Raw genomic sequence first — 13246 nt, forward strand, 5'->3', positions numbered from 1 at the left:
ATATATATATTATGTATAATAGTACAAAAGAGTATATTTTGTATATACATTGTTGTGTGTTGTTGTTGTGGTGTCAGATGACCATAGTTTACTGTCTGCAAAATTAGACTGCAGACTAATACATACACAGCACTTACAAAAACAAACTTGTTCTAGTTTTGATTCAGTTTTATCGTAATCAGTTCTATTGCATTCCAAAAACGTCTTAGTTACACGTTGTCCGAACGCTGGAATACGTGACACATTCCTTCTTTACCTTTTTAGCCAATGTTAAGAAGTAAATGTGTATTCTCAGGAACCCTGTCTACAGTTTGATTAAAAATAACAAACCCCCATAACCACTTTTAGCTTTATTCCACACAAATACACCGCATGGAAAACGAGTAGCAGCATGCACATCAAAGTCACTCTTTTAACGACAAAAGAAGCCTGATTGATCCCGTTACTTAATTTCCCACACATTTAATTAGAAAAACCTAATTGGTGGCCCTGGTTTAAAGACTGCATTAAATCAGCAGAGAGCGAGTTTTCAGCTCGTGAACGCTGGCGAAGGCAAACTTTCGTTCCCGCATGCATTTCTAATCAGATGAATGAGCTCCATTAATTTTCCCTGACAGAGTCGGACGTGACACAGTTTAAACACTCATCAGCAGAAGCCCTAATCGGCCTTCGTTTTCTTGAAAAATGCAGCAGAAGCAATTGTTATCCACCTGCATTAAATAAGGGAACTTCTTTTAGCAGTGTCTCTTTTTATTAACAATAAGCAGGTCTTCGTTAGTAACGGTAATTGGAAATTAGAAAGGGACCTTGTTTAATTTGCAAAAACAAGGCTGAAATGTGAAGCCCTTCATTTTAATAAGGCACTTACACAAATTCTTCCAAAAATAGTATTATTTAAGCTGTAATTTTGTTTAAATCATCAATTTTGTGGTGGGACTACTGTCCTAACCTGTGCTGCCAACCTGTGCTGTAATTTAAAGTCAATGTAAAATCAAAACTGACCACATTTGTTTTTATTTGTGCACATTAAATATATTGTTGAAATCATCAATTTTGTGGTAGGACTACTGTCCTAGGCAGAGAAACGCTCAGACCATCCGAGTTTGTTTCTTCATCTGAACGCATTTAGACAAATTTAGCATTAAAGTACATCACTTGTTCACCAATGGGTGCCGTCAGAAAGAGATTGCTTGTCCCATCCACAAAGCAATCCAAAACACTCCACTCCATCAATTAATGTCTTAACAAGTGAAAAGCTGTGTGTTTGTAAGAAACATATATATCAAGATGTTTTATGCATTACTTGTTGATTAATGTGATGTTTTAATCAGCTGTTTGGACTCTTATTTTGATGGCACCCATTCACTGGAGAGGATCCAATGTCGAGCAAGCGATATAATGCTTAATCTCTAAAAATTTGCTCTGATGCTCTGAAACAAACTCATCTAAATTTTCATTTTCTACATTTTCCTTTTTGAATGGACTATTTCATATATATATATATATATATATATATATATATATATATATATATGTATGTATATGTATGTATGCATGTATGTATGTATAAAATAAGGCTCTTCCCCCAGCTAGATGAGCACCAAACCAGTACTAACCAGTCTAGAAAGCTGGCCTTTTCAACAGGAAACACTGTCTGATATCCTTACCGTAATCCTCTCGTCTCTGTCGTCTATGTTGACTCCGTCTTTCTTCCAGGAGATGGTGGGTTCGGGGTGCCCGCGGGGCGGCTGGCACTCCATGACCGCTGGCTCACCCGCCGCCACCATCACGTCCACAGGGTTCTGTCTGAAATCATCTCGAAGAACTGATGAAAAGAGAGAAAGAAAAAGAGATATTAGAAACACGAACAGCATTTCTATCAGGAAACCATTCATGCTAATATTTAGACGAGAGGAATAACAAATTAGAAACCACTAGAAGAATATTTTTCTACTCTTTCCCAGCACAAACCACTTCTAATCTATTAGTGATTTAACCTAAAACTTCTGTTTACAATAGCTAAAAAGGCACAACGGAGGGTTTGAAAAATAAAGTGCTCTTCCTGCATGTAAGTGATATTAAAGTGGGACACAAGTGAGCAGTGAAGAATGAACATTCATCTAAACCACTGCTCAAGTGCGCAATAATGTCTCATATCTGCTCACACGAACACACTGTATATTCCAGAGCCTAAGCATGTTAGTCAACCCTGTTAGCCTTCTGATGGATTCACTTAAAGCGTTTCCATTAATCCGAGACCACATTCCTTTCAGTGTCATGTAGATACTGTACAGCAGCACATTAGATTAGTCCAGTGCTTTAAATTATATCCACATGACATGGGAAAAGCACATATGCTGAAACATATTAACTTCCAATGCGATGTTTTCCAAAACCTAGTCAAGCTGCCAACCTGTGCTGTAATTTAAAGTCAATGTAAAATCAAAACTGACCACATTTGCTTTTTTATACATACAGTACAGACCAAAAGTTTGGACACACCTTCTCATTCAAAGAGTTTTCTTTATTTTCATGACTATGAATTGTAGAGTCACACTGAAGGCATCAAGGGCTATTTGAGCAAGAAGGAGAGTGATGGGATGCTGCTCCAGATGACCTGACCTCCACAGTCACCGGACCTGAACCCAATCCAGATGGTTTAGGGGTGAACTGGACCGCAGACAGAAGGCAAAAGGGCCAACAAGTGCTAAGCATCTCTCGGGGAACTCCTTCAAGACTGTTGGAAGACCATTTCAGGTGACTACCTCTTGAAGCTCATCAAGAGAATGCCAAGAGTGTGCAGAGCAGTAATCAAAGCAGAAGGTGGCTACTTTGAAGAACCTACAATATGACATATTTTCAGTTGTTTCATTCTTTTTTGTTATGTATATAATTCCACGTGTTAATTCATAGTTTTGATGCCTTTATTGCGAATCTACAATTTATTCAATCAATTCAATCTATTGAAAATAAAGAAAACTCTTTGAATGAGAAGGTGTGTCCAAACATTTGGTCTGTACTATATATATGTATATATATATATATATATATATATATATATATATATATATACAGTATTGTTCAAAATAATAGCAGTACAATGTGACTAACCAGAATAATCAAGGTTTTTAGTATATTTTTTATTGCTACGTGGCAAACAAGTTACCAGTAGGTTCAGTAGATTGTCAGAAAACAAACAAGACCCAGCATTCATGATATGCACGCTCTTAAGGCTGTGCAATTGGGCAATTAGTTGAAAGGGGTGTGTTCAAAAAAATAGCAGTGTCTACCTTTGACTGTACAAACTCAAAACTATTTTGTACAAACATTTTTTTTTTTCTGGGATTTAGCAATCCTGTGAATCACTAAACTAATATTTAGTTGTATGACCACAGTTTTTTAAAACTGCTTGACATCTGTGTGGCATGGAGTCAACCAACTTGTGGCACCTCTCAGCTGTTATTCCACTCCATGATTCTTTAACAACATTCCACAATTCATTCACATTTCTTGGTTTTGCTTCAGAAACAGCATTTTTGATATCACCCCACAAGTTCTCAATTGGATTAAGGTCTGGAGATTGGGCTGGCCACTCCATAACATTAATTTTGTTGGTTTGGAACCAAGACTTTGCCCGTTTACTAGTGTGTTTTGGGTCATTGTCTTGTTGAAACAACCATTTCAAGGGCATGTCCTCTTCAGCATAGGGCAACATGACCTCTTCAAGTATTTTAACATATGCAAACTGATCCATGATCCCTGGTATGCGATAAATAGGCCCAACACCATAGTAGGAGAAACATGCCCATATCATGATGCTTGCACCTCCATGCTTCACTGTCTTCACTGTGTACTGTGGCTTGAATTCAGAGTTTGGGGGTCGTCTCACAAACTGCCTGTGGCCCTTGGACCCAAAAAGAACAATTTTACTCTCATCAGTCCACAAAATGTTCCTCCATTTCTCTTTAGGCCAGTTGATGTGTTCTTTGGCAAATTGTAACCTCTTCTGCAGATGCCTTTTTTTTAACAGAGGGACTTTGCGGGGGATTCTTGAAAATAGATTAGCTTCACACAGACATCTTCTAACTGTCACAGTACTTACAGGTAACTCCAGACTGTCTTTGATCATCCTGGAGGTGATCATTGGCTGAGCCTTTGCCATTCTGGTTATTCTTCTATCCATTTTGATGGTTGTCTTCCGTTTTCTTCCACGTCTCTCTGGTTTTGCTCTCCATTTTAAGGCATTGGAGATTATTTTAGCTGAACAGCCTATCATTTTTTGCACCTCTTTATAGGTTTTCCCCTCTCTAATCAACTTTTTAATCAAAGTACGCTGTTCTTCTGAACAATGTCTTGAACGACCCATTTTCCTCAGCTTTCAAATGCATGTTCAACAAGTGTTGGCTTCATCCTTAAATAGGGGCCACCTGATTCACACCTGTTTCTTCACAAAATTGATGACCTCAGTGATTGAATGCCACACTGCTATTTTTTTGAACACACCCCTTTCAACTAATTCAACTAATTGCCCAATTGCACAGCCTTAAGAGCGTGCATATCATGAATGCTGGGTCTCATTTGTTTTCTGAGAATCTACTGAACCTACTGGTAACTTGTTTGCCACGTAGCAATAAAAAAATATACGAAAAACCTTGATTATTCTGGTTAGTCACATTGTACTGCTATTATTTTGAACAATACTGTATACACACACACACACACACACACACACACACACAAGTAAAAAGTTTTATTAATAAATAATTGTAATTCTATTATGTAATATTACATATATCAGTATTTCTGCCCTTTTCATTTCAGGTACATGGAAGTTGACAGAAATGCAAACTTCTTTGGGCTCTCACGCCCTGAACGTGTTCCTGTCAGCACGATTAACCTCAGCACAAGATCAAAGTGAGATGCTCAAGGTAACCTGAACTCCTGACTGCCTCCACATTCCTCTAAGACTTTAAGCACTTAATTGGCCATATGATTCCAGTTTCTACTACTTGCGATGTCACAGCAGGTTAAAGTCCCCTTTTACCCCACTGAAAAGAGGTGATTTGCTGAAAGAAATGGAAATTATTCTCCTTCTCTATCCCTCTCTCTTTTTCCATCATTTCTCTGTAACAATCTCTCAAGCATATCATTCCTTCCAGACAAGGATTCCAACAGGCATCTCGTTTCCCCGACCGGCATAATTAGGCAGTCTATAGAGGAAAGACACACATGTCCAGAGAAGATCACTGGCTGGTGAAGAAAGAGATGAGGGTCAGTATCTAATGTGAGCTGTGTTTGCTGTTCATGGCTCAGCTCTGGGATTCTGATTTTCGCGACGGACCAACAAACTTGGATGGAGTTTGCACAGTTGTGCGAAACCAACCCATGCTTGATTTGCACCACGAGCTGAGAAACTTGATAACTTGCTCACTTTCTAACAGGGCCTTGTGGGGAACATTGTGTATGTGTGTGTGTGTGTGTGTGTGTGTGTACATAAGTCAAGTTCTGAACTTGTATCTACAAAATGGGAATAGAGTCCTGGAAATGATATAAACCACTGAAGTGTGACAGAAAGAGTGATGGTAAGAGAGAGAGAAGCCAAGCACTTCACTTTAAAGTGACAGTTAACCCAAAATAAGTAATATAAAACCTTCTTTCTTCTGTGAAACACAAATGATATATTTTTGAAGAACTTCTACATGAAGACTTGGATTATACTACACAAGTCATGATTACTTTTATACTTTTCTTTTTTTTATTTTTTTTGCGTCCTTTTTTGAAGCTTAAAAGCAACTATCCACTTTAACTGTATGAACATACCTCTAATTACATGACCAATTTTTAAATATAGGCCATACCGGTTTTGAATGATCTGGATCTCAGACCAAATTCTACTGATTCATCTGTTTCAAATCTGTACACAAACTATGCTCTTCACCCTTTACTGCCAGCCAAATCCTCACATCCTCCTAATAAATATGGCAACCCAAAAGTGGCTTTTCAGTTTCCAGAATTTTGCAGAACTTTATGCTTCACAGAAATTCGAAACAGATGTGGTAATGTCAAATTAAAAGGAGATTTGCGTTGATGTGCCTCTGACATTAATGAAATGAATATTTAATACCACACGCCGGCTACAGAGGGATGATAGTATGAGCTCTGCTGGGCGGAAATGAAATGGATTTTGCTGAGCCACCACTGAGGGTTTCTGGAGTGTTCAACTGGAGCCATTGGGGAACTAGAGATTTGATAAAAAAAAAAAAAATAGCACTTCGAAACCCTAGAGATGGCGGGAAGAACACAATTGTGGGCCTTTTCCACCGGAATCCACTCACCCTTAAAGAGAAATCATGGGGAATGATCAAATCCAGGAGTTAAATAAGCATAAATGTGCATTATAATCACTCTATGAATATGCCTAGAAGCTTACTGAACATTATCATGCTGAAAAGACTAGCATATGTTGCTTTTGGATGCTGGTTTGCTGGTTTGTCCACACCAGACTGGCCAACCACAGCTAGAATAGAATCACTGGCAATTTTAAACTAGAATAACTGGTTCTCCACTATCTTATCCAGCAAAACCAATGTGTTCAGCAAAAAGAAATACGGTTCACCAAACTTTTCTGGTTTGCAGGTTTCAAACCAAGGAAAATTCTACTACAGGAACTATGAACATCATCATGTTTCATCGCTTCATCCAAACAATCAATAACCTCTTGCATCTGTCCAATCGAGCATCACGTACAAGACTAGATGTCACCGGGACGAGATTATGAAATCGTGAGAATATTTCGAGAGAAAGAACATGTACGTCAGGTTTGCGAGAAACAATTCCACATGAACAATGTGCACATGCGAACGCAATCATTCCCAGATGTGAACCCACGGAACGCTGCCGCACATTCCCTCTCCTCCAGATCATCTGTCCACATGGTGCCTGCTAAACATAATACAAAAATGGAGGGATGACAAATTAGAGCGAGACCTCATTTAGAACTTACTCTGCACCCTGGGTCGACACGCCATTGCAGGTCAGACTGAAGCTGGATTTGTGCCAGCCGCTGGTTATCCAACACTCAAGACCACCCGCTAAAAGAAACAGTACTGAAGAATGAAGAACTGAACGAAACGGCTAGACAAATGTTACAGAAACTACTCTGGTGGAACTATGGATCAGTGACAGTATCAGATGGCATACCATGGTACTTTAGATATGCACCATGGTGATGTATAGAGATGGACCAGATTAAAATTCTAGCCGACACACCGATAATTATTGTTATGGTCGATATGCGATAAATGGCCGATAATAAAATTCTAAACTACTTTGTGAAATAAAGAAATAGTAATAACAATTAAAAAACTAAAATAAATAAATAAATTGTAAATTGAATAAACGTTTTTATTATTATTAATTCAATTTGCTATTGTGTATGAATAAATGAAAATAAATGACTAAAAACGATCAACTGTCTTAAATGCTACAAGCGAACTCAATATCATAATCTTAATAATAGAAAGTTAAAATTTGCAATATTATATTTAACAGCATTATTAAATAGTTTCATGTTTTTAATGATTCCATTTAAGTGTGCTGTAGAAGATGGCAAAGGTAATCCAAAAATAATTGTAAAAAGTGGAGAGTGGAAACATGCATCCACAATTAATTATCCACCCAGCTATGTTTTCTTTCTTAATGGATTCTCCTGTTCTTTTTGCGAATGATTCATCAGTGTGTAATATTTCCAAGATAATATTTTTTAATAATCTTTCGCGACATATACCGTATTTTCTGGACTATAAGTCACACTTTTTTTTCATAGTTGGGCTGGGCCTGCGACTTACAGTCAGGTGCGACGTATTTATCAAAATTAATTTGACATGAACCAAGAGAAATGAACTAAAAATGGATCAAGAGGAAACATTACGTCTACAGCCGCGAGAGGGCGCTCTATGTTGCTCAGTGCTCCTGTAGATGGTAATGTTTTCTCTCGGTTTTAAATAAATGCAAATTCTAGTCCAGTGCGACTTTTTTCCCTCTTCATGACGTATTTTTGGACTGATGCGACTTATACTCAGGTGCGACTTATAGTCCGAAAAATACGGTAATAATAAGTAATGACTTGCTCTCCTGCAAAATTACTTAGCATTTTGTTGATATCACATAGGCTACTGTACAATGCCATTACAATGCCAATGCCATTATTTTTTCAAACTAGCATTCAATCTGGCTCCATTCTGGTTTGTAATGCACCCTTTTAACAATCTAATCACTTCCTGAAAGGCAACCACTAGCCCAACATTTATTTTTTCCCATGCTGAATATACTATTTCACTCAAATTACAACAGTAAAACCAGCTACGGATGGCACTTCACTCTGACATCAAGCAAAAATAAATATATAAAGCCCAAATTGGCGTTCATACTACTTTCTACAGGACAATCATCTCTAGCTTACATCCACCTCCCCAAACGCTTCCTCCACTATTCCTCCCTCCATTATTTTCCACTAAACCATCATGAGTGCCCACCTCATTCATCACTGCCTGATGCTCGAACCCTTTCCGCTGTCTGTAGGGTCTCCGGGGCCAGTGAGGGCCAGAACTTGCTGCTGGAAATGCACACTTTAGCGAGGACATACTATACTTGCCTAGAGTCTCAAAGAGCAGATCGATACGTTGCTCTCATTAGCAGCAGAGAGCTGAGAGGAGATGGGGGGAAACCAACCCACTAGTGCATTCACAGCCAGCTAACCCTGCCTGGAGCTGCGGCGTCCGCTGGGGTTTATAATTCTCGCTCTTTCTCTTCGGCTGATACCGCTCTCCTGGTGAGTCTCGACTTCAAAGGAAGGCCCCCAGCTACGGTGCGTTAACTCCTCGCTCCTGCACCCATGTGGCGTTACGGTCAAGATCTGGGGTGTCTCTGAGGAGACGGGACGCAGGGTGGGATCTCAAAGGTAACAAAGCAACATCTAAAGCTTGTACTGAGCATGTGTGTACGGCATCTGACTATGGGGTAAATAGTGCCATACGCTTCAGCTGTGCAGAAATAAACAGACCGGCAATGAGCGAATGCTCCAAAAGAAGCACCCAAATACATCAGCAGTGGCGTTTCAGATCAAATCTCCCCTATCGCTCTCGCAGTGACCTCAAAACGCAGCCCGTTCTCTGAAGTGTGTGTGGAAATAAAGGTTTCTTTTCAACCCCTCCACGGTCTGTTAGTCCTCAGGGGGCCTGTGGAAATGAAACAGCAGGCGCATGGTTTTACTGCCATATGCTTTGCTTGGCGCTGATGAAGGACAAGTCCTCCCTTAACTATTCAATTACCTAGTGACCTGTTTTTGTAGGGGTGGCAGACACGGTACAGGACATGTAGTGTACTTCAGTTGGGTGATTTACATGAGAAGGTCTTATTACTCGTTTGGGAGCGTTAACAGAGAAGAAAACTTGGGAGTTGGGATTATGAGAGGAAAAAAGGGAAGCTCCAATCAAGAGATTTAAACAATGACTCTACTATCAATAAACAAATATGGGGGGAAAGATAATTTCGGTGGGTGTCAGGGATCGAAACGTGGCCTAACTGGCTACGATTACGAAAACATTTAACAAGTCGCTGGAGATGCCAAACGAATGCAGTTGGAAAGGTTTCGGTTGATTAATAGTCCTTGTCAGGTTTTAGAGACCTGTTATTTTAGGGTGGCGGACTAAGAAAAGGGCTAATTCATCAAGTCTAGTGGAAGAGGACCTGAAAGGAAACAGCTATTGATACGAGCCCCTGCTTCATTCCGAACGGTGACCCTAAAGACAGAGAGTCTATTCACGATACCCGTTTATTAACATGCTCAGAGCTGTTCGTAAGTACTTGGAGAACGGCAGGAGGTTACGACCCACGTTAAACATGCAGCAAGGCATTCTGGGAAAATGTAGCTCATTTAAATGGACAGTTCACAAGCTGTTATCATTTACTTGTCAATCCAAACCAGAACACTTTTTATTGCTTCTTCTGTGGTTGTTTGGACCTTATTGACTTTTTAAAATGTATTTTGTGTTCATACGGGTTTGGTTTGGCTTAAGAATGAGTGAGTAATAGAAATTTTGGGTTGAACTTTCACTTTAAAAGAGCTAAAACAAACAATCCCGTATCATTTATCACATATAAATTGTTTGTTTTTGGAAACACAGTTTTTTCATGGTCTCCAGTCGCTTTTTTCTTTTAACCTCTGAGGCAGAGGAAATATGAAGTAGCTATTAGTTTGATCAAGCCTTTGTCACATTTCCCACAGTGCTCAGCGTCCGCTGTCATTAACAGAAGCGCCGCGGGGTGTGTGTTCACAATCGTCATCAAACAACAGGGTTGCACTGACGGCGAGGGGGGTGAACAAACTGAGCTGTAATAATAACACAACGCTTTCAAATATACTGTCCAAACAAGTCGTATCGGCCCACTTGAGTGGTGGTGGAGAGCAGTGCAGCAGAGCGTTTGACAGGTCCTCATGTAGCTACGTGGGTAAACTGCCACATCAGAGAGAAACGAACGACAGTTTAAATTAGTGAAAGGCAAAAATAAAATGAGTCTCACCGAAATTACAAGACAAATAGAATTAGACTTCAATTATTTTTGATCAAAATGTTATAGGTGTTTGCACGTGCAAGTAATGTCAATACACGCTTAAGAAATCACATTATTTGAGATTTCTTGTAGCATCTAATCCTTTTGTCTGATTTGTTTACGCGGGAAAATCTTGTTTATAAAATAAAATAAAATCTAATTTTGACTGATCAAAAGAGCAAATAAATACCGAAAACTACACACGTTATCTCATTAACCTCACTACTACAAACAATCACGGCTGACAGCAAAAAAAAAACTTTTCTAAAGAAAAAAATCTAGCTGTCACAACATAAAACCGGTTTTTATGTGACGAAAAAAGTTTTTAAAACCTTTTTTAAAACCACCTTGTTTTTAATTTTTAAATTGTAAAAAAAAATATTCTCAGCTCATTTTGATTGCACAGCTCAAGTTTACTGCCCTGTTTTATAAATAAAATAAATGAAAGTATATAATAGCCAATATATAAATATTTAGGAATGGTATTACCATTCCTCGTGGGTAAAACAGGACATAATGTGGGAAACCTTAATCAACGATAAACCAAACAAATTTTGTGGCTACATTCAGGCTTTTGTTAGAGCTCTTTGGGGTCAAACATTCATCTCAAGTTTCTACTCGCAAAATTGGTGGTGGGACAAATGCATGATTTGTTTAGAAAACTGCAGTTGAGCAAATGAAAGCTCTTGTCAGTGCGAACACACAGGCGTAGGGTTATCTGTTCCAGCTATTCTTTTACTCCAAAGTGAAGCAGAAATGCAGCATGCAGACATTGCTTAGGGCAAGGCGAGCAGGACGACCTCCAGAGCGCACGCAGAGGGGCATCGGCCCCCGGGGGCATAACATAACCCCGAGGTCTTCAGAAACACACACACAGCACACCACATACTCTCTACAAGTTTTCCTCTGTGGTTAGATAATGGTGTAGACACGGGTCAGAAGTACCAGTGTTAGGTTTTCTTTTGTTTGGGATAAAATTGTATTGTTTATTGGCTTGATTCGAAGCTTTATTCTTATGCTTTGCACCAAAATTGCGATTTGCCGCATACATAAACAATCTGATTTTCCCGCGTAAACAAATCAAACAAAAGGATTCGATGCTACAAGCTTTGGGCAGCCATCTCCACATATTTGCAACAGCAGAAATAAATGTGTGGGTGTGTGAAAGATTGGAGCAGGAAGCGTGCCAAGAAAACCCAACAGCTGGAGTAGTTATCTAGCCTGTGTGCTGTTTCCATCGTCTTACATACAGATACACGTTTCCCTTTTCTGGGAGCCAAAGCCATAAACACCAAACACATCTTCATAAATCCACATAAAACGAACATAAATATGCATACAAAAGTAGAGTGTGCGGCCCATAGCAGCGGGAGAGGGGGTTAATCCAGCTCTGCTCCGACCGTGTTCTGAAGACTCTGGAGACGTGGGTCTGGAGATCAGGGACTGCGGTGAGCTGCCAGTACAAAAGTATTATTTATTCTTAAGGCCAATACTGTGTCTTGGCAGCATGACGGGTAAAGTGATATATCAGGACATTAAGTTACAGCGTGATCGCTAAGAAAGGATCAGTGGTTTCTACTAAGTGCTGGTTACCACTTTGGTTTGTTTTTCTTACGTTTTTTCAGTTTGTTCAGCAAAAATATCCCAAGTACCTTAAGAAGATCAGTCAGTGAGGTCTTCTTAAAGGCGCACACTGCCATATGTGTCTATTTAAAAAGTTTTATCCAAATGCAAACTACTTTTGTGCTTCGTGGAGTAAAATGAAGCATATAAAATGACACGTCATACAGTAGAGTTTGTTACAGTATATTCAACAAGGACTTGACTGATCAAATGACCAAACAAATATCAAAAACTACTCACTTTCTCTGATTAAGCTCCCTACTAAAATAAAAATATCTAAAGACAAATAGCAATTTTTTAAAACATAAAACCTATTTTTATGCAACAAATGTTCATACATTTGCATAATTGTAAATGATTCATATTTGAGATAACAAAAAAAGTTTCTGCCAGTTTTTCTAAAGTAAAATTAAATAAATTCAATATTCTTTGTTCATTTTGACTGTGCTGCTTAAGTTTTCCACCTTTAAAAAAATAAAAGAAATATATAAATATAAAAAAAATGTATTTGTTCAGTTTGGTTGTACTGCTCAAATTATTTCACTGTTTTTTTTTTATGAAATAAATAAAATAAAATAAAAATACATTTTCATTTTGATTGTGCAGCTCAAGTTTACCACCCTGTTATTTTTTTTTAGAAAAAAGAAATGTAAATAATAAAATAAATTAATAATTTCTCTGTTCATTTTGATTGCACAGCTTAAATTAACCACCTTGGTTTTTTAATAATATAAAATAAAAGTAACCTAAAGTAAAATGACACAATCACACGCCATACACTCCAAATGGAATGGTCATTATTCCAGCAGTAAACGAGGTTGTGTATAAAATATTGTAAAGCTAGTTGGTGGGAAAAAAAATGAAGCTGGTTTTGAGATTTTAGTTTGTTGAGATCATTTGTATCCATTTGGCAATGTGTATCTGTAACTAATTATTTTGCAAGCTGTTTTTCGAACTGTCCACGTGTGTGAGAGAGAACGGCAGAGAGACTGTAATACACTGAAAAGGATGA

The 13246-nt window shown here is 38.5% G+C and overlaps 1 protein-coding gene across 10 annotated transcripts in view; it reads right to left on the bottom strand.

Annotated features, from left to right (window-relative positions):
- LOC113114762 (roundabout homolog 1-like) overlaps positions 1 to 13246 on the bottom strand; it is a 260076-nt gene that overhangs the window by 50875 nt on the left and 195955 nt on the right. For all 10 annotated transcript variants that reach the window (XM_026281731.1, XM_026281736.1, XM_026281738.1 and 7 more), the window contains one exon: positions 1668 to 1825. In XM_026281731.1, the coding sequence (XP_026137516.1) occupies positions 1668 to 1825 (158 nt within the window). The remainder of the gene's footprint in view (positions 1 to 1667; positions 1826 to 13246) is intronic.

The sequence above is a fragment of the Carassius auratus genome, chromosome 15 (genome assembly GCF_003368295.1).
Source record: "Carassius auratus strain Wakin chromosome 15, ASM336829v1, whole genome shotgun sequence".
NCBI lineage: Eukaryota > Metazoa > Chordata > Actinopteri > Cypriniformes > Cyprinidae > Carassius > Carassius auratus.